Source organism: Lathamus discolor, chromosome 18 (assembly GCF_037157495.1).
Source record: "Lathamus discolor isolate bLatDis1 chromosome 18, bLatDis1.hap1, whole genome shotgun sequence".
Lineage (NCBI taxonomy): Eukaryota > Metazoa > Chordata > Aves > Psittaciformes > Psittacidae > Lathamus > Lathamus discolor.
In genome coordinates, this window is record NC_088901.1 from 6,340,711 (window position 1) to 6,366,578 (window position 25,868).

Sequence of the window (25,868 nt, forward strand, 5' to 3'; positions counted from 1 at the left end):
CATGAAGATGAGTAAGTGATCCACAGGAAACAGTGTGGAGAGATTAACAGCTCAACAGAACGTTGGCTGAGAGTCTCACAAACAACCCCCAAAAACTGGCTCCTGCATCAAGGGAACGCGGCCCAGAGCCTCACGTCAACCCTCGCTCCGAAAAGGAAATGCAGGAGCTATTTTCAGCTCTGCAGCAACAGTAAACAGGCTTTGGTGGGTATCCTCTGCTGGCCTCTGTCCTCCCAAACTGTTCTTTCTACACGTAAGGAAGGGCCCAAGGGTCTGGATATACACAGCTCTGCTGGAACATGGGATGCCCCATCCCTGGCAGTGCCCAAGGTCAGGCTGGACAGGGCTTGGAGCAAGCTGCTCTAGTGGAAGGTGTCCCTGCCTGTGGCAGGGGGTTGGAGCTGGATGAGCTTTAAGGTACAACCCAAACCACTCTATGATTCTATGAAACTAGGGGATTATGATGGGTTGGACCAACCATGACCAGCTTTCCACCACAGAAACAACAGTAGAGAGCAAAATGATTTGCCACAGGGTCACTGTCTGTGTGGAGTGCTGCTCTGTGCTAACCTGCTCTGCTGTCCTTTAGAGACAGGCTTGGATGGAGATGGCTTATCTGTGCACCAGGGATTATTACACAGCCTTAGAAGTACAGCATAAACTGATATTGATAAAGGAAGCGTGGTTTCAGGTCAAATTATGAAGGCTGCACTATAAAAGCTAAAATCTGGATGGATAAGACAGGTCCAACTGTCTTATGACGGCTGGGCACCAGGGTAGCGCTGTTGCAGCACAGGAATAGAACGATCTAGAAAGCCATTAACAGCAGAACATAAACCCCCTTTACATCACCTCTGAAATGCCCTTTTCAAGAAGAGGGGCATCCTCTGAGCTGAGCAGCTCCGTCAGAAGCAACAAAGCACTCTTCTCTCCTCCATCTCTGAAATGCTCCCAGCACAGGCAGGGAACATTCATCTCCTTAAATTCAGAGCAACTGAAGTTTAGGACATTGGTAACAGCCCACAGCACAGTCAGATGCACAGCAGGAGGGAAGAATTTACAGCAGAAGACACAGGGAGCCTGCAGTCATTCAGCACCTGTATCACATCACTGCTCCCCTCATAGCCACAGCACGTTCAACCACTGCAGTCGGTAAGAAGAGCACAGACTGACAAATACATCACAACTATGGACACAAAGGGGTAGCAGAATTAGGCTTTATGAAAGTATTGAAATCTCGTGGCAAATCTCTGCCTCAACATGGGCAGGGAGGCAATGAACTGCTTTGCAGCAGCAATTTCAGTTACCAAGCCATTTCTTGGATAGACATTTATTGCAGGTAGTTTTTGTTCCTAGTTCTCCAAGAGTTAAGGCACAAAAGCCTGGAAAGGGCTTAGAACATGTACAGAAGTGCGATTATTTTTCGCTTTCACCTCTAATGCAACATAATCTTAGCTTAAATAATATTGCTTGACCATCCAGCTTATACAACATCCAGTAAAAAACTGCTTTCCAGGGCAGCAACAATTTGTTGGACAATACAGCGATTGCTCTGACCCGTTTTTGCTGCAGGATCTTCAGTTTCACCAGGTTCACTCTGACAGGACAGTGGAAGGGAAATCTCATCACCTCAATGAGACCATTTTTCATCCACAATGAAACATGAGACACAAAATAAGGTTTAAAGAAGGCTGCTGGTAAAAGTGTTTTAAACTGGTTGGCTGCTGGGGAATTGTTTCCTTATAGACAAGTGGAGAAGCAAGGCAAACGTGAGAGACATCACCAGACTGGAGGCATCGGTCTGGAGTAGTTTTACAACGCTCCTTTCCGTCTTTACTCTCCAAAAAGCTCTTCAGGTAGGTTAAGAACACCGAGCTCTACACAGGCTAGCTCAAAGAGAACATAAGCTTTCATCTATGTGGTTCTTCCCCATCCTCAAGTCACAGTAACCTTACCCAGTCACCTTGCAACATGTCAGTGGTATCCAGCAATGATTCCTTAAAAGAACCCATTCGTGGGAGTTGGATCAGAGAACTGAAGATGGTTAAATGGGCAGCAAAGCAGAAAGACGGGCAGGAACCAAATGCAAAGGGTGATTTTACTTAAAAGACCAACTTTTTTATTGGACGTTGGAGTAGAGTCTTTCCCCTGTGCCATCTCGCTGAGAGTTTATAAATTACAATTCCCAAATAAGAGTTCATTTCAAGACAAAAGGAATAAAACTGTTGCAGTTCTAACTTTCCCCACGAATAAAAGTTTACCATGATGCTCCTAAGATACTCATTCCGTACAGGGAAGGCCACAGTCCTCCTGTACTTCGAGTAACAGACCTGGATGGAGAAAGGGCCACCCCTCACTACTGCAGGGTCCTGGTGCAGCATTAACAGTCTGGAGCACACTGGCGGGCTTGTCACACAGACACAGTGCCTCAGCCTGAGGCTATAACACGGCTGGAATCTCTGAAGAGACACTGTCCAAAGGCTGCCAATGACAGTCCATCAAGGCATCATAGAGCTCTTCACTCTGTTCCATAAACTGCTTATTTGCTTCATGGACGTCTAGCTGAGGCGTTGGATCTAAAGGAGGAAAGACAAATAGGTCACATACCAAAAGCTTTAGGAAGGAAAACCCACACCCCATAAACGTGTTAGTTTGATTAAAACAAAGCTGGGGAGAGTCACAAAACACTCCCAGCACCTGCCCAACCGTGAGCCTGACCAGATCAGCCCTTTCTGCAACGCGTTAAGAAACCACGCCATCCAAGTATGTCCCTCTTTGCAGTGGTGACTGCCCCCATAGCAGAGTGAACGGAGAGGACGCGTACCTGCACCTCGCAGCCCAGGGTAGCCACTTAAACTGCCAAAGAAGGTGGGGAGCACTAAGGCACCGACTGCCAAGTGGCGAAGCGGAGGCGCAGGCACGTGGTCCATTCTGCTCCCTCCACTACGGGGTCAGAGTGGCTGCTGGGGATGGCTGGGGACCGTAGGTGCTGCAACAAGAGTCACCAGAGCTCGTCTGCCAAAGCCTCGGACATCTCAAAGCATTTCACAGTTAGTAACCCAAAGAGGGGCAGCAACGCCCAGTGAATGACATATGAACACAGCCCCGAGCTGACAGCTGTTTGCAAGAAATGTCTGCAAAGCATTTTGGAGCTGGATAGGAACACAGAGGGCACGATCCTGCTGCTACTGCAGCATTTCCCAATCATTGACTCATCATATTCCCCAAACCATTTGGAGGATGTAAAGCTCACTGAGCAACACCCACAATCTACAGCTCAGGTTATCAGAGCAGCACAATCACACAGGTTAGTGAGTGACTAGCACAGTGTGAAGCAACCAGCTGACTGGAGGAAAAACTATCAAGCACTCAGGAATAAAAGGCTTGTAAACACGTTTGGCATTAGCTGCATCGTGTCGTAACACATCGCAGCAGAACACAGCTCAGAAACAATACACTGGTGATAGATTATTTAATTTTCCTCCAAATTTCAACTTGTTCATTTAACCGATGAGAAAAAGACACCCCAGAGACAGTCCACCTATAGAGCTGGTGTGTTTCAGAGCAAGAAAACCCCTCCTGAAATGCTTTTAAAAGCCATTCAGGGCTTTCTCATTGATGTTGATACTGATACCTATGGATCCTGTAAAGGATCCAGCTGCTTTCTACTGTCACCACATGGAAGAATAAGCTACACTACACAGTGTATATTCCACTCAAGACAGCCATGTGAAACTGCTCCTATGAATTGATTATTTTCTTGCATTAATAAATGAAAACTGCTGTACATTTATCCAAACCAATGACTAATGACCCAATGACTGATAAAGGAAGTACCTGATCACTGTGCTAACTGACGTGATTTCTTTTTTAAGCTAAAACCACAGTGAAGTATCCTGGCTTCTAAATTCCAAGATTTTACAGGAAAATCGAATACCTCCATTGTTTTTTGTAGCATAACAGAAAGAAACACTTTAAAAAAGGATAAAGGTTTGAGTACTATAGGAGATTAAAATCTCAGTGCTGGAGGAGTCAGTTTCAGTGAGCAGCAACTGTAAAACAAGGACGCAGATTTTCTCAGACCTCAGATTAGATGTCTCTAACTCGTGCAGAACAGACAACTTCAACATAGAGTTTGAGAAACGTACCTTCCAATGCATCCTCACCAACTTCTTCATATGTCTGCAAGGCAAAACAAAACCCTTAGGACAGCAGAGATTTACCTTTCCTTTTACAGACATCACCTGCTGATCACTGCTGTCACATACTGACGTAGAGCTGACTGATGACAACAGAATTATTCACACATTAAGTCCTGTGTTCTACTCCCAACAGACTCCATGAGGGAGATCATAGAATCACAGAATAGAATCAGAGAGTGGTTTGAGTTGGAAGGGACCTTAAAGCTCATCCAGTGATGATGTCTAGTGGACACCTTCCACTGGAGCAGCTTGCTCCAAGCCCCTGTGTCCAACCTGGCCTTGAACACTGCCAGGGATGGGGCAGCCACAGCTTCTCTGGGCACCCTGTGCCAGCGCCTCAGCACCCTCACAGGGAAGAGCTTCTGCCTAAGAGCTCATCTCAGTCTCCCCTCGGGCAGGTTCAAGCCATTCCCCTTGGCCTGTCCCTACAGGCCCTTGTCCCAAGCCCCTCTCCAGGTTTCCTGCAGCCCCTTTAGGCACTGGAGCTGCTCTCAGGTCTCCCCTTCAGGAGCCTTCTCTTCTCCAGTCTGAATCAGGCCACACTAAACTTCTGAGGCAGCAGTTTCTGTGCCTGTGGTGTAGTAGGGTAGGTGTCCTCTTTTGTTCTACCCTCTAAAACTGGCCATATCAAGAGAACCTTTCTACCATGACAGCTCTATTAAGAGACCCTTTGCGTCCTCCAGAGCTTTCTTCTCTTCCAGTCCCAGCAATATCCCCCCCCGAAAAGGCAACAGTACACACCAGGGTGTGCTCAACAGTTTTCCTTCCTCATATTAAGACCCCATAGCTTGATGAGGAAATATATCCATTACTGTTTTGTAAGCTATGGGGAGTTTCTGTGCTGACAGAGCACTGAAGAGTGAGTATGTCACACTGCCCTACCTGGATTGTGCTCTGGGTGTATCCATACTGGGGATAGCTGTAGCTGTAACTGCCCGTGTTCTGGTCATAGCCCCACTGCGCATAGTAGTTGTGATATTGTTGGTAATACTGGTTATAGTTATAGTTGTACATCTGGTTGTACTCCATGGCTTTCACACGATTACTTGGAAAAAAAGAAAAAAAGCAGGAATTAAGTTGCCAAGAATGAACCAGGTAAAAAAGCAATGAAAGAGCTTAAGATTTGTATCCATGGTGCATAGGCAAGGCTTAGTTTAACATGCAAATTCAGTCTTTAAAATAGATCCACTATTCACTGCAGCAGCATTTATCATTTGCATACATTTGCAGGAAGAAAGAAGTCTTTCAATTAATGCTCTTTCCTATATTCATCTTCATTAATTGCTTTCATTCCTTATGAGTTAATGGAGTATCACTTCCTGCCTTTGTGAAGGGGAGAGTTCAGGACTAGGCGCCTCAGTTTACAACAATCCTGAACCATGATCCAAAATCTTGGGTCCCTTTTTCCTTCTGATAAATAGGAGGGAGTGAAGTGCTCTGCAGCTTCCTGCCACCGGGTACTGAGTCTTGCTTTACAAGAAGAGTTAAAGACTGAGAGCCTTGCAAAAGGAATGGGGTTTTCTTTAGCAAGAACGGGCAAAACCCTCTTCCCTCTGCCACTGTTGTGCAGAAGCTTAAAGCAATGACTCCTTGACCCCAGGCTCTCTGAATCTGAGTTCATGAGTGCACAGAGCTGGAAACGCCCATGAAGTGAAAAGGACTACAAATAATAAAAGAAATCCTTAATCTTAAAACCATTTAAAATAGCCTGTATGTTGCCTGAAATCCCCATTCCCTGCCATCAAGCGGCAGCTTTTCTCCAAGGAATTAGGAATCCCACCAGATTATTGAGATGGGAAAGTAATGAGATGACAGATCTTGCTTGAAAATGGAAGTATGTCACACATCAAGCTATGTCTAATGATGAAATTAGTGAGAAGTAGGAGGAGGGAAACAGCAGCAATCTTCTCACCACGATACACCCCCTTTTTCTCTTCCTCAACCCCCCAAGACTTCTGAGGTGCCTGAAAACCTAAATGTTATTCAAATAGGGAGCAATTACTATGATTCGTATTACCCTAGTGCTACGAGCCCCAAGTCAGAGCAGGATCTCATTGTATCAGGTTCTGAACAAACACAGAAAACAAAGTTAATCCCTGCCCCAAAAGACTTATATGTAGTAGACATTATCACAGAATTAGCAAGGTCATTGAGCTTTGCTACCCAGAAATCAAGAAGCAGATTTAGACAATTGCAATTTAACACAAAGGAACATTATACTTTAAAAAATGATCAGATTTAAATATAGTGTGTGTGTATTTAATAATGTATACAATTCAAAACAGTGTTAAATGCTTAACTCTAGAGCTAACATTAGAATTCTTTGGGATTCCTGGGCATTCTGATACTCTAGCTAATTGTTCCTTGGGTATTCCTTCACTTTGGGATGGAAACATCCAGGAATTGTAGCCAAAGCACTAAAAGACATTGGTTTCACTTCACAGTGCTCTAGTGAACCCCTGCCTGCTCTCATACTCACGCTTTTGGTATAGCCACACTCAAGCGTACAGGTTTGGAGCCCAAGCCCACAGCTCCTTGACACTCGGTCAGGGCTCTTTTCTGTTCCAGCTCATCCGTAAACTTCACAAACCCGTAACCTCTGCAGAGATACAGAACGGCTCCAATGAAATAACAGCAAAAGAAGCCACTTTAAAACATGTATTTACAGGGAAGGTAAAAGAGGTGCTGAAGAACACAGCAAAAGGAATGCCTTCATTAGGGCTGTCCCTGCTTTTACTGGAGACCTTAGAGCAGCTCTCAGTGCATAAAAGGGCTACAAGAAGCCTGGAAAGGGGCTTTGGACAAGGGATGTAGGGACAGGACAAGGGGAATGGCTTTAACCTCCCAGAGGGGAGATGGAGATGAGCTCTTCCCTGTGAGGATGTAGAGGCACTGGCACAGGGTGCTGTACCAGTGGATTCTGAGGAACTGGAAATAAGCTGACACAAGCCGTGTTGAAATGCATGAACAGTAGCAAAGCCTCAAATCTGCACCAGGAGCATATAGATAATCTACATGGTTGCAAGTCAGCACAGGATTGACACGACAGAGGCGCTGCTTATAGCTAAAACTGCCTCGCTGTGAAGGAAAACATCACTTGTGTGTAGGATTGGCTAAGATAGACTTTCTAATCAAGTCCTTTTTGCAACAGGAAAACACTCAAATAGGCTTTTATTACTCTGAACAATTGCACAGCCCCATTGGTGTTCTCAAGAGTGGACCTGAAAATGAGCTCTTAACGTCAAGTTGCTAAAACCTGCTCTGACAGCACAACTGGAACAGGGCTAGCACCCAGCCAGCAAGCCTTGGACTGCAGCAATCCTGCACTGTGGTGCTGGCAGCTCTGCACAACAGCCAATATGAATTCTCCTCCAACCCCAAAGGTCCTTTGCGTGGGCTTCTGCTGCTGTAGTGAGTCAGAAGCAATACAACAGCACCCAAGAGGGCAGTGCCAGGATCCCAGCATGGGCTGGGCTGCCTCCTGCAGCAGAAAGATCAAAGACATAGGTGTGGGAGGGAAAGAGGAATCCATCTGGGTGAAGGAAAGAGGTTGGGAGGGTAAGGGCTTGTCTACCTGGGGAAAAGCACCGACTGTAAGCAAGGGTGTACATTTACAGCACATTATCTCTTCTGTGGGAACTCTGCAACACCATGTAACATGCTCTTTTGAAAGTGGCATCACGTACTCATCACATACTGCTCATAGTAGGTCCCCACTGGCAGCTAGTACAGAGCAGTTCCTGCCCCATGATGGGCATGAACTGCAGCCTTTTAGAATCATAGAATAGTTTGGGTTGGAAAGGACCTCAAGATCATCCAGTTCCAACCCCCTGCCATGGACAGGGACACACTAAACCATCTCACCCAAGGCTTCATCCAACCTGGCCTTGAACACTGCCAGGGATGGAGCATTCACAACCTCCCTGGGCAACCCATTCCAGTGCCTCACCACCCTAACAGGAAAGAATTTCCTCCTTAGATCCAATCTAAACTTCCCCTGTTTAAGTTTTAACCCATTACCCCTTGTCCTGTCACTGCAGTCCCTGACGAAGAGTCCCTCCCCAGCATCCCTACAGGTCCCCTTCAGGTACTGGAAGGCTGTTATGAGGTATCCATGCAGCCTTCTCTTCTCCAGGCTGAACAGCCCCAACGTCCTCAGCCTATCTTCATACAGGAGGTGCTCCAGTCCCCTGATCATCCTTGTGGCCTCCTCTGGACTTGTTCCAACAGTTCCATGTCCTTTTTATGTTGAGGACACCAGAACTGCACACAATGCTCCAGGTGAGGTCTCACGAGAGCAGAGTAGAGGGGCAGGATCACCTCCTTCGACCTGCTGGTCACACTCCTTTTGATGAAGCCCAGGATACGGTTGGTTTCTGGGCTGCGAGCGCACACTGCAGCCGGCTCATGTTCATTTTCTGATCAACCAGCACCCCCAAGTCCTTCTCCGCAGGGCCGCTCTGAATCTCTTCTCTGCCCAGTCTGTAGCTGTGCCTGGGATTGCCCCAACCCAGGTGCAGGACCTTGCACTTGTCATGGTTTTTGGATGGAACGAGGAGTAAGCGAAAGCAGGAAGATTGGCAGTTCCAAACCAGAGATGGGACAGATAAAGGGTGGGATGTAGCGCATAGGAATAGATGCTGGGTGCAGCAAGGGAGAAAGTTTTTGGCACACCAGTAGCTAAACCAGCTTTTAGTACAGGAGAAAACCCACCAAGAAAGCATTTCTTTGTGGCCAGGACATTCTGTCCTATCCCTGCAGTTACGAGAACCCCCCAAGCTGCACCCTCATCAGAAAGCAAAGAGGTCAGCGCAGTTCTAAGGCATCAGGCTCTTCTCTTGCCTCAACAAGAGGTGCTGGGAAAAAGGTGCTTTGAAGCTTTCCTGATCTACCACTAGGCACGTCCACAAGCCCCAGGTTCCTCTCTCACACCACACCAACACTTGCAGTTGCCTCAGCTTTGAGTAACTGCACAAGTCACAACAAAGCCCCTGGCAGCAACACCCTGGTGCTGATAGGGGAGATAGCCTCGCTCTTCCCAGCTATAGGACTTTAAGTCCCTGCTCCTTCCCCACTTACAGAGCTACCACAGATTCCCTTTCCCTGTGGCCTGCACTTACCAACACTTCCCGAAGCTTAACTATTGGTCCGACTCACATCACCCAACAGCTCTTTTGTAGGCAGAGACTGAAGCAAAAGAACCACTGGGTTTACACCTCTGAGGTGCTCGGAGCCCACCCAGTGCTGGTCTCAGGTGAGGTGGCAGTAACAGCACGATACTTAACAGCCAGAGAGTGACTAAGCAGCTCTGCAAGAGGTTCAGGTTGTACATGAAGGACTTCATTACTAAGGATGTTGTACACCTCTGGAACAGGCTGCCCAGAGGTTGTATTATCCCCATCCAGGGAAGTTTTCCAGGCTGCACAATTCCTGGCTGACCTTATCGAATGTTGGCAGCCATCCTGCTCCAAGTGGGAGGTCAGATCACAGACCTCCAGAGATTCCTTCAAACCAATATGGCTAAGACTGAACCTTATGTGAGAAAGAGGAGAGATCTTGAGCATGTTCTGTAACATGCTGCCAACACACAAAGGGCATCACACGGAGTGACAGGATGCTGTGGGGACTGTCAGAACCCAAGCACACTGTAACTGAACATCCAAGAACGTTGTATTCTAAGCTTATAGAACTATGCTTTTCCCCTTAATGCATTCTATCTTTCCTATTGTTGCATGTGAAGTGAAAGAGAAGAACAACTAAAAGATGACTTACTTGGATACTCCTGCCTGGTCCAAAACGACTTTGCCACCTCTACACGAGGGATAAACTTTAACAAAAAATTCATATAACATGCCATCATCCACGTCAGGAGTCAGGTCTCCCACAAAAAGGGAATATTCTGGACTAAAGAAACCAAGAGAAAACTCCTTAAGCACAATGACACAAACCAAAGAGGCATGCTGAGTGACAGCTAACAGCCTGAACTGCAGAGAGAAGTGATATTAAAAGAGCATCTAATGGATAATTCAAAGTGTTACCAGCTAAGTTGCTTCAGTGACTTAGAATTGTTATTGACATTGTGTTTCAAGTCAATTCAAGCAGCACAACCCATCTATTCACTACTATTGCTATTGAAAGATAATATCAGGGTATTCAACAGGGCAAGAAAACATTAAGGTCTCGTTAATAGCTTTGCTATTTCCAACGTATTGATCTTAAATGATAATACACAAATGAGATACTTTGGTGCTACAGAGTTTAAACAGTTCAAAGACACTCCTGACACATCTGCTGCGCCACACAGAAAGCAAAGCATAAACCCAACAGGCAGTGTAAGTTATCCTCCCTCTGCTAAAGACTGGCACTGAGGAACTTGTGGGTTTGCGTGTTTTGAATACCCTTTGCAAGGCAAATGATACAGAGGCATTAACCAGCAAACTTGATATTAAATACTGAACATTTACCTGTTATCAGGCTGTTTCCCATACGTTGCATAATTCAGTTTAAATCGCTTTGCCTGAAACAAGGCAGAAATGAATCCATGCATTCAGATGTTCTGTGTGAAGCCACACAATTAGGAAACACAATACACTGATTCTGGCTGCCTGCACTGGCTCTCTGACATCTGTAGCTCCCAACACGTGCTACATACATCATCCCTCTACACACCACCATGTTTGGAATTAAACTGTGGCTATTCCTGAAGCTAAACTTCAGTGATTGTCTTACTCCTTGCAGGAGCTGCTCTCTTTGTCTCTCTGGTGACTAAGAAGGCACTGAGGAAGATTAACTTCCTTTAATCATGGGCTCTGATTTGAGTATTAAGCAGGGCAGGTGAAACAAATCCCTCCAGGATTCTCATCTACCCCTTCTGACGGGGCTGCCGTCCTCTCAGGAAGCTGACCAAAGGGCTCAACCTGAACTTCCCAGTTTCGTGCTCAGGGTATTAATTACACTGAAAGAGGTATCATAAATTTACTTGACTACCTCCCAGTGTAATTGAGGCCGTTCTAGAGCTGCTTCAGGAAGCAGTCATCCCAGCTCCTGCAGCCAGCTCCTGTGGGTACAACGGGCAGCTGTGTCAGCCATCCCATTTTAATCTACTCCACGTTGAAGTCAACAGCCTAAAATTAGCCACGGTGACTATTCTTCCTCCTAACTACCTTTTACATATCCAAGACGTTTGTTACATGCTGCAGTTACACAATGGCCTAGCTCCTGCGCTGTAAATAGTTTGGAGTAACTTTTGCTTGCTAAGGGTCAAGAATAACACAAGGCTTAAAAGTCACATTTCTGTTGCAAACCCAAGTTTCTCACAACTCAGGATGAACTCCCAAGTTCATCCGGTACATATGTAAGAACTTACACACTGAGACAAATTAAGATGGAGCTACAACTGGAGAGACTGTGGAGGACTGTGGAAGGGATACTCAATCTATTTTTAACTTGTTCTTTCACATTAGTACAACTGTGGTAAGAGTAAAAAGGTTCAAAAAGACAAGAAAACAGAAAACCTCACACCACACCAGATCTATACCTGGATTCTATCCCATTCACACAGATATGAGTGGGTTTTCCAACACTTTTCTGCATAAGAACATTTGCAGTGTTATGCTCATCACTTTAACTAGAAAAAAAAGGAGAATCCCAGTTTGCTAACTATTGAATTCATCTGTAACCATTCCAAATACAGCTCTGTTGCTATCTATTCCTTCCTAGTTGTGGTTCTCAACTGCCTGACTCCAGTTACTCACCGGTGTAGCCCCAGGAAGCGGTTTTCCATTGATTTTGTGTAAACATTTCTCTGCAGTAGCTAGATCTGCAAACTCTACAAAGCAATAGCCTGCTGGAATTCTGAACACAGGACACAGGAGAGAGAAAGAGTTCACATTTAAAACACATTTCACATAACCAGGAGGGAGTTTGCTATAGTTGCAATACTTAGGACCATTTCTGTTTCAAAAGATAGACAGCAGCTCCCAAAAAGAAGCCAGCAAAGGCATCTTTATCTCAAGTCAAGGTAGCCCCTACTTACCAGTAAGTCATGTCAAATAGTCTGGCTCACAATTAGTTTTGTTTCTGCTTTCATTCACTAGAAGTTTTCCCACCCAAGTCTCCCAACCAGTTGGAAACTGAAATGACAACATCTACACGAATATAGAAGGCAGAATTCCCACCTTTGCCAGCACCACGCACTACTGCCACGATGAACGCCAGCCTGGCACTAAAGCTTTCAGGCCAGTTACGGGCAGTGTAACTCCAAGAGAGCCTGTCTGGCACAGTACACCTCTCTGAACAAGTCCTGAAGTGCTGCAGCACGAGGGCTCAACCTTGGCTTGCTGATAGTCAAAGAGCCAGCAACTGTCCTCTCCACTGCTACCACCATGCACCCAGATTGGTGGCAGCCCTGGTGAAAAGCTCAATGTGACAATCACCCTAATGCTGACAGGACCACAGTGACACCACACAGAGGGCAAATGGTTCAATCCTTTGGTAGAACAAACTGAGAACAAGCATAAACAGTTACCCTGTCAACCTGTTTCGAATGATTTTTACGCTCAGTACGAGCTCTCCCATGGTGGCAAAGGCTCTTGAAACAAAGTTTTCATCCATATATGGCTCCAGCTATAAAAGCAAGAGAGGAAAAATTAGGCCCAGGCATCGACAAACAGGAGAATTTTTGTGTCAATGTCCCCCTAAGCAGTTAAAACATTATTGAGAAGGATTTTACCCTTACACTTCAAAAAGAAGACTCATTTAAGAGGGTCGATGCCACTCAAAACCAGCAGGCATGCATGAACCAGGCTCAACAGTCTGCAAAGTGGAACCCAAGAGACAGCATGAATTTCAGAGAACAGGGAGCTTTCACAGAAGGACAAAAGCCACTCAGAAAACATACAGCAACAAACTGAGCGTTCAGGACACGGAGGAGGGGACAAGGAGGTGGCAAGGCTCCTTCTGTGTGCACACTGAGGTTGGGCCAGCATTGTTGGGGTGCTATGAGGAACGGGTGGCATGTGGCAGGTAATGGTCCCCATGGAGCTGGGCAGGGGGCTGCTGAGCTTTGTCTACCTCCCAGAACACGAGGTACACAGGGCAGGACTCAAAAGGGGGAACCTATAAGTGGGTGCACTGACCGTGTGTTTGTCATGGGTGACAGGGGGAGTGTCAGAGGGTGTGTGAAGGGCAGTGAGTGCACACGCTGGAGAGGAGGTGTCTGTACGGTGTCAGTGGCCGAAGAGCATGAAACAGTGCTGCAACTTGGAGCAAACGTACGATGAAGGCCAGGCTGGATGGAGCTTGGAGCAACATGGTCCAGTGGAAGGTGTCCTGCCCATGGCACTGGATGAGCTTTAAGATCCCTTCCAACCCAAACCAGGCTGAGATTCTATGAAGGGACTGAGGGAAAAGGATGCCTCTCTCTAACAGGAAGTGCTGAGGGAGCTAACTGAAATGAAGGTTTTGTGCAGGGGATATCCTGACGGAGAGCACTGCACACATCTGTACATTTATACCCCTCTAAGTGTCTCTACACCTGTGTGAGTCAGACAGATGCCCTCGTGGGAGCTGACAGCCCTCGAGCACGTTGATGTGTCTGCCAGGTACCTGGTAGCTCTGTCACCTGTGCAAGTGACAGAATGCACAGGCTTGTGCAGTGCCCACATTGCACTTGCCAGGATGCACAAAAGGTGGCAGATGCCCCGTGGAAGTGGGAGTGTAAAGCAGAAGTGACCCTGCTACGTGTGCCAGAAGCAGGAAGCAGCACTACCCTGTCCAGATGTGCCGTGCAGAGGGTGATCCTGTGGGCTGTGTGCACAGGAAAGCCAGACTCATAAAGGCAACAGGTAACTCTTGCTAGCTGTGTATGTGTATGTTCCAAAGAGCCACAGGCTGCTTGTGAGAGTGGTAACTGTAAAGATGACTTTATGGTGGAGAGGTGCTGGATAACCCTTTGTCTGAGTAAAAGAGAAACAGCAAACTCCATGGAGTCTGCTTGCATGAGCAGCAGGGGGTGAAAGACTCCCTGACGTGTCAGTGTGTGTGTGCAATGCACACCTGCTGTGTGTGAGTGTGTGTATGAGAGAAGCACCCAGCAGGATCCTCGGCGACCCCACAGATGTGAGAGGGGCTGAGGAAGGCTACAGGGTCCTTGTGTGTGCAGGCAGGCCCAGGGAACGTGCTGCTGTGGGTCTGTGAGGAGGAAGATGCGTTTGCAGGTAACAGGCAACATGGAAATACGCTGCTGTAACTGCACACACTGGTGTAACTACACACGCCTGGCTCTGAGTAGGTGTGTGCAGCATGTGGCAGGCAGCAAGGACACCACGATACCGTGGTGGGACTGTGGATATGACTGTGTGAAAGTCATAGACACAGCCAGTGCAGGTGCTAGAGTTCAACGTGAGCACATGCAGACAAGAGCGTGGTGGGTGCCATGCGCTGGGGGTGAGTACACATACTTTCATACATGTATTGCTGTGTTTCATACTCATACATGCGTGAAAGTGTGTGCACAGTGGAAAGGGGAAGGGACACAGGCACAGGAGTATGAGGGTGTGTGGAGTGTGAGTGAAGGGCGGACAACAAGGGACACTCTGTGGTGCACGTCACTGTGAGCGTGCATGTGAGCAGGCAGGGAGAGAAGCATCTGCGAGTGTGAGCGTGCTGCAGGTGCACAAGCAGGGAGGAATTAGGGAGCTGCTGTGTGTGTAAGTGCTCAGGAGTGTGTGTGCACGCGGAAGACTGCAAATCCTTCCAAGTGTGTGAGTGCACCCACAGTGAGCACGCTGTAGTGAGGGATACTCTCAGGTAGGTGCATCCAAGCATGTGAGTGCCTGCAAGTGTGTGCACAAGCGTGCAACCTGAGCAGCACAAGCACGTGTGAGTAAGCAGTGTAAGTGTGTAACTGGTGGCCTCGGAGTGTACGACCATGAGCATGCAAGTGCCTACAAGCACATGAGCAGTGCATAAACCCTGCACACATGCAAGTGCACAGGCATGAGGGTGTAAGTGCCTAACAGAGCACCAGCAAAGAGTGAGCGTACATTAGTGTGCACTAGTGTGAGCACAGGCAGCCCGGACACTGGTGTAAGTGCCACGGGTGCAACAAGGGTCATTCGGGGGGGCTGTGTCTGACTGTGTCTGTGGGTGTGTAACTGCTCACCAGTGTGCTGGGCTGGGGTCAGAGCTTCCGACTGGGTGGGAGCCTGTGAGCCTGCCAGTGTGCACAGGAGAGGGTCGTTCACTCCAGGAGCTTATGAGGGTGTCAGTGCGGGAGGGTATCAGTCAGTCAGTGTGAGGGTGGCGGTCCATCAGTCAGTGTGCGGGTGTCAGTGTGCACGGGTGTCAGTGTGCGGGTATCAGCTGGTCAATGTGCGGGAGTCAGTGTGTGGGTATCAGCCAGTCAGTGTGAGGGGGTCAGTGTGCGGGTATCAGCCGGTCAGTTGTGCAGGTATCAGCCGGTCAATGTGCGGGGGTCAGTGTGCGGGTATCAGCCGGTCAGTATGTGGGGGTCAGTGTGCAGGTGTCAGGGTGTGGGTGTCCGCCGGTCAGTGTGCGGGGGTCAGTGTGCAGCGGTCAGTGTGCAGGTATCAGCTGGTCAGTGTGCAGGTGTCAGTGTGTGGGTATCAGCCGGTCAGTGTGCGGGGTTCAGTGTGCGGGGGTCAGTATGCGGGTGTCAGCCGGTCAGTGTGCAGGGGTCAGTGTGCGGGTGTCAGTGTGCGGGTGTCAGTGTGCAGGTATCAGCCGGTCAGTGCGCAGGTGTCAGTGTGCGGGGGTCAGTGTGCGGGGGTCAGTGTGCGGGGGTCAGCCAGTCAGTGTGCGGGGGTCAGTGTGTGGGTGTCAGCTGGTCAGTGTGCAGGGGTCAGTGTGCGGGTGTCAGTGTGCAGGAGTCAGTGCGCGGGTGTCAGCGCGCAGGTGTCAGTGTGTGGGGGTCAGCGCGCGGGGTTCAGTGCGCGGGTGTCAGTGCGCAGGTGTCAGTGTGCAGGGGTCAGTGTGCGGGGGTCAGTGTGCGGGTGTCAGTGTGCGGGTGTCAGTGCGTGGGTGTCAGTGTGCGGGTGTCAGCGCGTGGGTGTCAGTGCGCGGGGGTCAGCGCGCGGGGTTCGGTGTGCGGGGGTCCGTGTACAGGTATCAGCCGGTCAGTGTGCGGGTGTCAGTGTGCGGGTGGCAGTGCGTGGGTGTCAGCGCGCAGGTGTCAGTGTGCAGGTGTCAGTGTGCGGGGGTCAGTGTGCGGGTGTCAGCGCGCAGGTGTCAGTGTGCAGGTGTCAGTGTGCGGGGGTCAGTGTGCGGGTGTCAGCGCACGGGTGTCAGTGTGCAGGGGTCGGTGTGCGGGGGTCAGTGTGCGGGTGTCAGTGTGTGGGTGTCAGCCGGTCAGTGTGCGAGTGTCAGTGTGCAGGGGTCAGTGTGCGGGGGTCAGTATGCGGGTGTCAGCCGGTCAGTGTGCGGGGGTCAGTGTGAGGGGGTCAGCGTGCGGGGGTCAGCGTACAGGCATCAGCCGGTCAGTGCGCAGGGGTCAGTGTGCGGGTGTCAGTGTGCAGGTATCAGCCGGTCAATGTGCGGGTGTCAGTGCGCAGGTGTCAGTGTGCGGGGGTCAGTGTGCGGGGGTCAGTATGCGGGTGTCAGCCGGTCAGTGTGCGGGGGTCAGTGTGCAGGTGTCAGTGTGCGGGGATCAGTGTGCAGGTGTCAGTGTGCAGGGGTTAGTGTGCAGGTATCAGCCGGTCAGTGTGCGGGTGTCAGTGTGCAGGGGTCAGGGTGCCGGTGTCAGTGTGCAGGTGTCAGTGTGCGGGGGTCAGTGTACAGGTATCAGCCGGTCAATGTGCGGGGGTCAGTGTGCGGGGGTCAGTGTGCGGGTGTCAGTGTGCGGGTGTCAGCGCGCGGGTGTCAGTGCGCGGGGGTCAGCGCGCGGGGTTCAGTGTGCGGGGGTCCGTGTACAGGTATCAGCCGGTCAGTGTGCGGGTGTCAGTGTGCGGGTGTCAGTGCGTGGGTGTCAGCGCGCAGGTGTCAGTGTGCAGGTGTCAGTGTGCAGGGGTCAGTGTGCGGGTGTCAGCGCACGGGTGTCAGTGTGCAGGGGTCAGTGTGCGGAGGTCAGTGTGCGGGTGTCAGTGTGTGGGTGTCAGCCGGTCAGTGTGCGAGTGTCAGTGTGCAGGGGTCAGTGTGCGGGGGTCAGTGTGCGGGGGTCAGTATGTGGGTGTCAGCTGGTCAGTGTGCGGGGGTCAGTGTGCAGGTGTCAGTGTGCGGGGATCAGTGTGCAGGTGTCAGTGTGCAGGGGTCAGTGTGCAGGTATCAGCCGGTCAGTGTGCGGGTGTCAGTGTGCAGGGGTCAGGGTGCTGGTGTCAGTGTGCGGGGGGGTCAGTGTGCGGGGGTCAGTGTACAGGTATCAGCCGGTCAATGTGCGGGGGTCAGTGTGCGGGGGTCAGTGTGCAGGTGTCAACCGGTCAGTGTGCGGGTGTCAGTGTGCAGGTGTCAGCCGGTCAATGTGCGGGTGTCAGTGCGCGGGTGTCAGTGTGCGGGTGTCAGTGCGTGGGGGGGTCAGTGTGCGGGGGTCAGTGTACAGGTATCAGCCGGTCAATGTGCGGGGGTCAGTGTGCGGGGGTCAGTGTGCAGGTGTCAACCGGTCAGTGTGCGGGTGTCAGTGTGCGGGTGTCAGCCGGTCAATGTGCGGGTGTCAGTGCGCAGGTGTCAGTGTGTGGGGGTCAGTGTGCGGGGGTCAGTGTACAGGTATCAGCCGGTCAATGTGCGGGTGTCAGTGTGCGGAGGTCAGTGTGCGGTGGTCAGTGTACAGGTATCAGCCGGTCAATGTGCGGGGGTCAGTGTGCAGGGGTCAGTGTGCAGGTGTCAGCCGGTCAGTGTGTGGGTGTCAGTGTGCGGGTGTCAGCCGGTCAGTGTGCGGGTGTCAGTGTGCAGGTGTCAGCCGGTCAGTGTGCGGGTGTCAGTGTGCGGGTGTCAGCCGGTCAATGTGCGGGTGTCAGTGTGCAGGTGTCAGTGTGCGGGTGTCAGTGTGCGGGTGTCAGTGTGTGGGTGTCAGTGTGCAGGTGTCAGCCGGTGAGTGTGCGGGTGTCAGTGTGTGGGTGTCAGTGCGCAGGTGTCAGTGTGCGGGTGTCAGTGTGCGGGGGTCAGTGTACAGGTATCAGCCGGTCGGTGCGCAGGTGTCAGTGTGCGGGTGTCAGTGTGCGGGTGTCAGCCGGTCAATGTGCGGGTGTCAGTGTGCAGGTGTCAGTGTGCGGGGGTCAGTGTGCGGGTGTCAGTGTGCGGGTGTTAGCGCGCGGGTGTCAGTGTGCAGGGGTCAGTGTGCGGGGGTCAGCATACAGGCATCAGCCGGTCAGTGCGCAGGGGTCAGTGTGTGGGTGTCAGTGTGCAGGCATCAGCCGGTCAATGTGCGGGTGTCAGTGCGCAGGTGTCAGTGTGCGGGGGTCAGTGTGTGGGGGTCAGTGTGCGGGGGTCAGTATGCGGGTGTCAGCCGGTCAGTGTGCGGGGGTCAGTGTGCAGGTGTCAGTGTGCGGGGGTCAGTGTGCAGGTGTCAGTGTGCAGGGGTCAGTGTGCAGGTATCAGCCGGTCAGTGTGCGGGGGTCAGTGTGCAGGTGTCAGTGTGCGGGGGTCAGTGTGCGGGTGTCAGTGTGCGGGGATCAGTGTGCAGGTGTCAGTGTGCAGGGGTCAGTGTGCAGGTATCAGCCGGTCAGTGTGCGGGTGTCAGTGTGCAGGGGTCAGGGTGCTGGTGTCAGTGTGCGGGGGGGTCAGTGTGCGGGGGTCAGTGTACAGGTATCAGCCGGTCAATGTGCGGGGGTCAGTGTGCGGGGGTCAGTGTGCAGGTGTCAACCGGTCAGTGTGCGGGTGTCAGTGTGCAGGTGTCAGCCGGTCAATGTGCGGGTGTCAGTGCGCGGGTGTCAGTGTGCGGGTGTCAGTGCGTGGGGGGGTCAGTGTGCGGGGGTCAGTGTACAGGTATCAGCCGGTCAATGTGCGGGGGTCAGTGTGCGGGGGTCAGTGTGCAGGTGTCAACCGGTCAGTGTGCGGGTGTCAGTGTGCGGGTGTCAGCCGGTCAATGTGCGGGTGTCAGTGCGCAGGTGTCAGTGTGTGGGGGTCAGTGTGCGGGGGTCAGTGTACAGGTATCAGCCGGTCAATGTGCGGGTGTCAGTGTGCGGAGGTCAGTGTGCGGTGGTCAGTGTACAGGTATCAGCCGGTCAATGTGCGGGGGTCAGTGTGCAGGGGTCAGTGTGCAGGTGTCAGCCAGTCAGTGTGCGGGTGTCAGTGTGCGGGTGTCAGCCGGTCAGTGTGCGGGTGTCAGTGTGCAGGTGTCAGCCGGTCAGTGTGCGGGTGTCAGTGTGCGGGTGTCAGCCGGTCAATGTGCGGGTGTCAGTGTGCAGGTGTCAGTGTGCGGGTGTCAGTGTGCGGGTGTCAGTGTGTGGGTGTCAGTGTGCAGGTGTCAGCCGGTGAGTGTGCGGGTGTCAGTGTGTGGGTGTCAGTGCGCAGGTGTCAGTGTGCGGGTGTCAGTGTGCGGGGGTCAGTGTACAGGTATCAGCCGGTCGGTGCGCAGGTGTCAGTGTGCGGGTGTCAGTGTGCGGGTGTCAGCCGGTCAATGTGCGGGTGTCAGTGTGCAGGTGTCAGTGTGCGGGGGTCAGTGTGCGGGTGTCAGTGTGCGGGTGTTAGCGCGCGGGTGTCAGTGTGCAGGGGTCAGTGTGCGGGTGTCAGCCGGTCAGTGTGCGAGTGTCAGTGTGCAGGGGTCAGTGTGCGGGGGTCAGTATGCGGGTGTCAGCCGGTCAGTGTGCGGGGGTCAGTGTGCGGGGGTCAGCATACAGGCATCAGCCGGTCAGTGCGCAGGGGTCAGTGTGTGGGTGTCAGTGTGCAGGCATCAGCCGGTCAATGTGCGGGTGTCAGTGCGCAGGTGTCAGTGTGCGGGGGTCAGTGTGTGGGGGTCAGTGTGCGGGGGTCAGTATGCGGGTGTCAGCCGGTCAGTGTGCGGGGGTCAGTGTGCAGGTGTCAGTGTGCGGGGGTCAGTGTGCAGGTGTCAGTGTGCAGGGGTCAGTGTGCAGGTATCAGCCGGTCAGTGTGCGGGGGTCAGTGTGCAGGTGTCAGTGTGCGGGTGTCAGTGTGCAGGGGTCAGGGTGCCGGTGTCAGTGTGCAGGTGTCAGTGTGCGGGGGTCAGTGTGCGGGGATCAGTGTACAGGTATCAGCCGGTCAATGTGCGGGGCTCAGTGTGCGGGGGTCAGTGTGCAGGTGTCAGCCGTTAAGTGTGCGGGTGTCAGTGTGCGGGTGTCAGCCAGTCAATGTGCGGGTGTCAGTGTGCAGGTGTCAGTGTGCGGGGGTCAGTGTGCGGGGGTCAGTGTACAGGTATCAGCCAGTCAATGTGCGGGGGTCAGTGTGCGGGGGTCAGTGTGCGGGGGTCAGTGTGCGGGGGTCAGTGTACAGGTATCAGCCGGTCAATGTGCGGGTGTCAGTGCGCGGGTGTCAGTGTGCGGGGGTCAGTGTGCGGGTGTCAGTGTGCGGGGGTCAGTGTGCAGGTGTCAGTGTGCGGGTGTCAGCCGGTCAGTGTGCGGGTGTCAGTGTGCAGGTATCAGCCGGTCAATATGCGGGTGTCAGTGTGCAGGTGTCAGTGTGCGGGGGTCAGTGTGCGGGGGTCAGTGTACAGGTATCAGCCGGTCAATGTGCGGGTGTCAGTGTGCGGGTGTCAGCGCGCAGGGGTCAGTGTGCGGCTGCCCGCCGCTCAGCGCACCCCAGCCCCGCTCCCCCCGGGGCCGCCGCCGCTCTCCCTCCTCCCGCCGGGCAGGCCGCCCCCGCTGCCCGCCGCACAAAGCCCCCCGCGCGGGTCCCGGCCGGACACTCACGTCCCCCATCCACAGGCTGGCGGCCATGCTGCTCCCGCAAGGCCCCGCGGCGGCTCCAGCGGGGCCGCGACTCCCCGCGCCCGGCCCCGCCGCCCGCCCCACGCCGAGCCCGCGGCCCGCCCCGCCGCCTCCCGCGGGCGGAGAGAGCGGCGCCCCCGCCGCCAAGGGGCGCCCCGCGCTGCGGCAGCGCCCCCTGCCGGCAGGAGGAGCGCAGGCGGGGGGGGCGAGAGATGGAGGCGGCTGTGAGGAGAGGGAAGGAGCGGTTTGGGTTTCGGGTGCTCGAGGTGGGGGCTGAGGTGAGAGGCGGGCTTGGGAGGAAGGGAGTGAGATGAAGGCGCTGAAGGGAGGAGGAGGAAGGAGCTGAGGGGCACTGGTGGTCCCAATGGCGGGTCAAGGCTGGGGCAGGAGTACTGAGGCAGGGGGAAAGGCCACCCATTCCAGGGCCTGTGTGTGGATGGGAGCACAGGGACCAGCTCCAGGGTCTCCACTGGCCGAGGGTCCCTTCTCTTTCTGTCAGACACTGAGCTTCCGGCCCCTCTAATGGGTCCTTTGCGTCCTCCAGAACTTCACGTGTGAAATAGAGGAAACCCCAAATTTCCTCATTAAAGATCCCTGTGTTTCGGGAGACGGGGGTTGGATCCATGTTAGCACTTGGAGCTGACAGCCCAGGCCCCCACGCACCACGGGGCTGCCTTAAAACACACCATGAGGCTTTGAAATGAAGAATTCATTATTCCGTGTAGTAGCACACAGGCTGTGCCATGCGCTGTGTGAGGATGCTGGAAACTCCTTGTGTGTCCCAAACTGGTGTAGTAAAGGAATGATGCTGCCAGTGTTGTGGTGTTCTAAAGGCATTTTGGGCATCTGTATGCTCAGTAGTAGGGACAGGCCAAGGGGAATGGCTTTAACCTGCCAGAGGGGAGACTGAGATGAGCTCTTAGGCAGAAGCTCTTCCCTGTGAGGGTGCTGAGGCGCTGGCACAGGGTGCCCAGAGAAGCTGTGGCTGCCCCATCCCTGGCAGTGCTCAAGGCCAGGTTGGACACAGGGGCTTGGAGCAAGCTGCTCCAGTGGAAGGGGTCCCTGCCCATGGCAGGGGTTGGAGCTGGAGGAGCTTTAAGGTCCCTTCAACCCAAACCAGGCTGGGATCCTATGAGGACACTTGTTGGCAGGGGTCTGAAGGCTCAGTGGGGTTCACGAGGGTGAGGTCTGTGAGAAGCCATAATCCCAGCTCCCCTCCACCCAAAGGGGCAGAAGCTGTGAGCCGGATCCCAGCCAAACGGGGCTGCCCCGGCTCTGAGGTTAGAGCACTGCCCACTTTGGGGTGCTCAGCCCAGCACATGGGGCTGGATTGGGTCCAGTGTAATCCTCCCTCTTATCCTTCTTGGTCCCCAGGCCTTCCAACAGCAAGGGTGGAAGCTCCTGAAGCAGAGGAGACCACTATGATAGAGCAGAGACGAATGGACCTGGGGCACCCTCATGAACTGGTTGGTATTTGGTGTGCCTGTGAGCCCTGGATTCTCTTAGGGAAGGCAGGCATGGGACAGAGCTGGCTGTGGTTGTGCAGTCACTGCGGCATCCATAAATCCCGGGGACATCCATAAATCCCTGGTGAAAGGGACACTCCAAACCCTGCGGGCTGTTCGTGCCTCTGTGGTTGGTGGTGTCGGGGAGCTGCGGTGCTGCTGTGCTGTGTGCAGCCCGTCAGAGGGCAGCACAGGGCCGCCGGTTGTCGGCCGGGGGTGTTTTTCGGTGGTGGAATTTGGCATTGGGACCGTTAGAGTGCGATGAGAGCAGCAGCCGATCCTCTCAAACAGCTTCTGAAGGGATGTGTGAATCCTGCCTGGAGCATCCTCATCCCAGTGACTAATGTGTGAAACCGAGCTGGAATAGAAGGAAAAATTCCTCACTCTGCTCTTCCCTGGGGATGGAAAGTGAACATTGATCCTTACTACAGGATCCTGTTGCTACAGGAGACTGAGAATCCTTCATCTTCACACTGGGCAGGGTCTGCACTTCTCTCTTCATGCTCAGGTTGTTTCTCCAAGCTTTTCCCTACAACACTGCAGGATCTAGCATGAAATCCAGGCAGGTAGCAAGCGACATAGCTGAGATCTCCTGTGTCTGGTGTCAGCTGGCACTTTTTGTGCCTCGGGTGTCACTGGCAACACAGTCTCTTGCAAATTCCCCCTCTCTGAAGTCCTTGCTCTCAGGTGGCAGCTTTCAGAATGGGTTTTTCCCTTGCAACATGCACCCACTGCTTAGCACCGAGCTCTCCAGAGCCCACAGAGCTGGCACTCACTCTGTTATTAACTTACAACTACTCAAAGGCAGTGGTTTTGTTCTTTGTCATTTGAGGAAGTGAGTCCAGTTTCTTTAATAACTCCTTTCCATTTTTCCTTCCAGCTGAGTAACACAGGACTTGCTTCTTCTGGGATAATCCATAGAGTGGATGTTGGGCAAGGAAAATGCAGAAGGAAGCCAGGATCACCAGAAGGTAAGACATTTTGTATTCAGTGTTACAGTGTTACATCTGGAGTGCTGTTGATGCACCTAACCCTGTGACAGAGCAAAAACACTGCCAGGAGAATATTATGACCTGAATTGCTGTTTATTTATGACCTGAAATACTGTTTATTTGTGACCTGGCAAAGAGGCAGCAGCTCTTAATGGGAAGACTTAATGCTCTGTGTGTGGATGTCAGGAGTCAGCAGCCAAAATGTTGCTGTATCTTGTCACCTCTTGTGCTAGGAACTTGGTCCTGCAAACTGGTGAGTTAATTCCAGTTGGTATTTACTGGATCCCATTGGAGGGGAGATCCTTAAGGCCCTGGCAGGGCTGGGTGATGCTGGTCACTGGAGCTTAGCCTGTTGAAGGACTGGATACTATGAGCCCAGAGCTCTTTCAGCCCTCAGGAACTGGAGTCCCAGAGGAAGCCCTGAGTGATCTCAGCTTTTAAAGTGGATGGTTTTAAGCATGAGAATGCGGCCTGGGAGGTTTGAATTTGCTATTTTAGCTGGAGTTTGAAACAGATTCCAGTAGTTTCTCTGCCTTGTGCTGGGTGTTACTGTGTTAGAGCTGTGGGTCTCACAGATGCCAAGTCTGTCCTCTGTCTTAGACAACTGTAGCCAATGGCCTAGGATGAGGGATGGATTTGGCCAGGGATAGTTGAAATAAGACATAAAATAAGATACATAAAGCAAATCCTTGAGCTTGGAATGGCTTCTGAGGTTCTGAAAGTCATTTAAGGAATGCAGGAGAAAATATGCAGTGAAATCTGGTTTCCATCAGTGCATGAGAGATTATAATGTGATCAAAGCCATTGTTTTAGATGATGAAGATAAAGCAGCTTAAAGTGATCCAGAGTTGTGGGATCTTTTTTGGATGTCATAGTTACAGGTTACAGTAGATTGGACATTGTTATTTATTTCTTGGGAGGACTTGCTGCTCCCATCTGGATCTCACAGCAAGTACAAGTCATTTCTGACCCAGTTCTAGCTCCCAGTGGTGTTTCTGAAGGAAACGGGAGTAAAAGCTCATTATTGATATGAATGTCCTGGGAGTTTTTTTATCCAGTTTGTTGTATAGCAACACAGTGCAGTGATAGGGACCTGATGTTCTCTCTTGCCTTGCTTTTAAGAGAATTCTGGAATAGTCCCGTGCTCATCTCTCTCTGCTGCTGTGGGTTTTGTCAGATTCCCCAGCAAAGCCAATAGCAAACAGGACAAGGACACTCCATTCCTGCTGCTTTAAAGGGAGAGCTTTCAAGCTCGAGTGGCTTCTGAGCTGAGTGGCTGTGAGCAACAACATGTAGTGTTCAGCATGGAGGATACCTACACACATCAAGGAGCAAACAGGGCTGAAGGAATTCAATCCCAGGTCTGTCCAGTTTCCCCTCTATGAGCATATGTGCTCTTCTTGCTGGTTTTGCATCCCTGTTCCCACACTATCATTTGATCCCTGTTCCTCTGTAGTTTTTACCTAGTCCGTATCTTGGCTGAGGGATGTCCTAACTCATGCCTCTGAGGGAGTTTCTTTGGAAGCCTCCTCTATTCCCACAGGGATCACGTAACAGACCACTGTGTCTCACCAAGCCAGGGCCAGCTCAACTTGTTGGATGTCATTTACAAGGAATGAGGGTCAAAAAATAAGTCTGTTTCTTGTTTTCTTCCTTGGTGCTGCAGGGAATTCACCCTCAGAGACCTTATAAAAGCGTTGAGAAGTCAAAGAAGAGTGTTCTGGATGTTCGCGGCAACAACTCCTCCATAACGATCCCATGGGACACTCTTAATCCTGGTTTTGGATACTGGGGTATGGGCCAGGATGTCTGCATTCCGGTCAGTTGTGGGATTTTAATTCAATGATGTTTTAAGAAAAACTAAATAAATAGACTTTGTCACCCCAGCAGTGAGTATGCTTTGTAACTCCAACTGCAGCTAGTAACTCCAGACAGACACTTCTGATGGGGCTGAAAACAGAAGCCCTGCCCTGTTTCAATTGTTACTGTCCCATTTACTGTTGGAGCAAGTCCAGAGGAGGCCATGGTGATGCTGCGAGGGCTGGAGCAGCTCTGCTCTGGAGCCAGGCTGAGAGAGCTGGGCTGGGGCAGCCTGGACAAGAGAAGGCTCCTTAAGGGGAGACCTTAGAGCAGCTCCAGTGCCTAAAGGGGCTACAGAAAACCTGGAGAGGGGCTTGGGACAAGGGCCTGTAGGGACAGGCCAAGGGGAATGGCTTTAACCTGCCAGGGGGGAGATGGAGATGAGCTCTTAGGCAGAAGAGGGTGCTGGGACACTGGAATGGCTTGAATGGAGGAGCTGTGGCTGCCCCATCCCTGGCAGTGGTCAAGGCCAAATTG

At 52.0% G+C, this 25,868-nt stretch overlaps 1 protein-coding gene and 1 long non-coding RNA gene across 6 annotated transcripts; one reads left to right on the forward strand and one right to left on the reverse strand.

The window, feature by feature from the left end:
* Nucleotides 1-1,203: 1,203 nt before the first annotated feature.
* On the reverse strand, nt 1,204-21,099 carry TRNAU1AP (tRNA selenocysteine 1 associated protein 1). 5 transcript variants are annotated; one of them, XM_065697781.1, is made up of 10 exons: nt 21,017-21,080; nt 12,940-13,016; nt 12,730-12,827; nt 11,957-12,056; nt 10,667-10,719; nt 9,975-10,106; nt 6,682-6,801; nt 5,085-5,247; nt 4,149-4,182; nt 1,204-2,576 (listed from the first exon to the last, which is right to left on the reverse strand). In XM_065697781.1, the coding sequence occupies exons 3-10, from the start codon at nt 12,813-12,815 to the stop codon at nt 2,440-2,442; spliced, it is 825 nt and encodes a 274-aa protein (XP_065553853.1). In that variant the 5' UTR covers nt 12,816-12,827; nt 12,940-13,016; nt 21,017-21,080; the 3' UTR covers nt 1,204-2,439. The 5 variants fall into 5 exon arrangements, with proteins under 5 accessions (XP_065553853.1, XP_065553854.1, XP_065553852.1 ...); XM_065697782.1 differs by having other exon boundaries at nt 12,934-13,016; XM_065697780.1 differs by lacking the exon at nt 12,940-13,016 and having other exon boundaries at nt 21,017-21,099.
* A 144-nt stretch (nt 21,100-21,243) lies between these two features.
* On the forward strand, nt 21,244-25,356 carry LOC136023381 (uncharacterized). Its single transcript, XR_010616567.1, has 4 exons — nt 21,244-21,312; nt 22,409-22,500; nt 23,420-23,510; nt 25,198-25,356. It is a non-coding gene; the product is annotated as an uncharacterized LOC136023381 (long non-coding RNA).
* The last annotated feature ends 512 nt before the right edge of the window (nt 25,357-25,868 follow it).

Coding starts and splice junctions, on each gene's coding strand:
- TRNAU1AP (XM_065697780.1), bottom strand. CDS start 21,043: ATGGCCGCCAGCCTGTGGATGGGGGAC. Junction 10,720..11,956: donor CGCTTCCTGGGGCTACACCG/GTGAGTAACTGG, acceptor GCCTTGTTTCAG/GCAAAGCGATTTAAACTGAA. Junction 4,183..5,084: donor ACACCCAGAGCACAATCCAG/GTAGGGCAGTGT, acceptor TTTGCCTTGCAG/ACATATGAAGAAGTTGGTGA.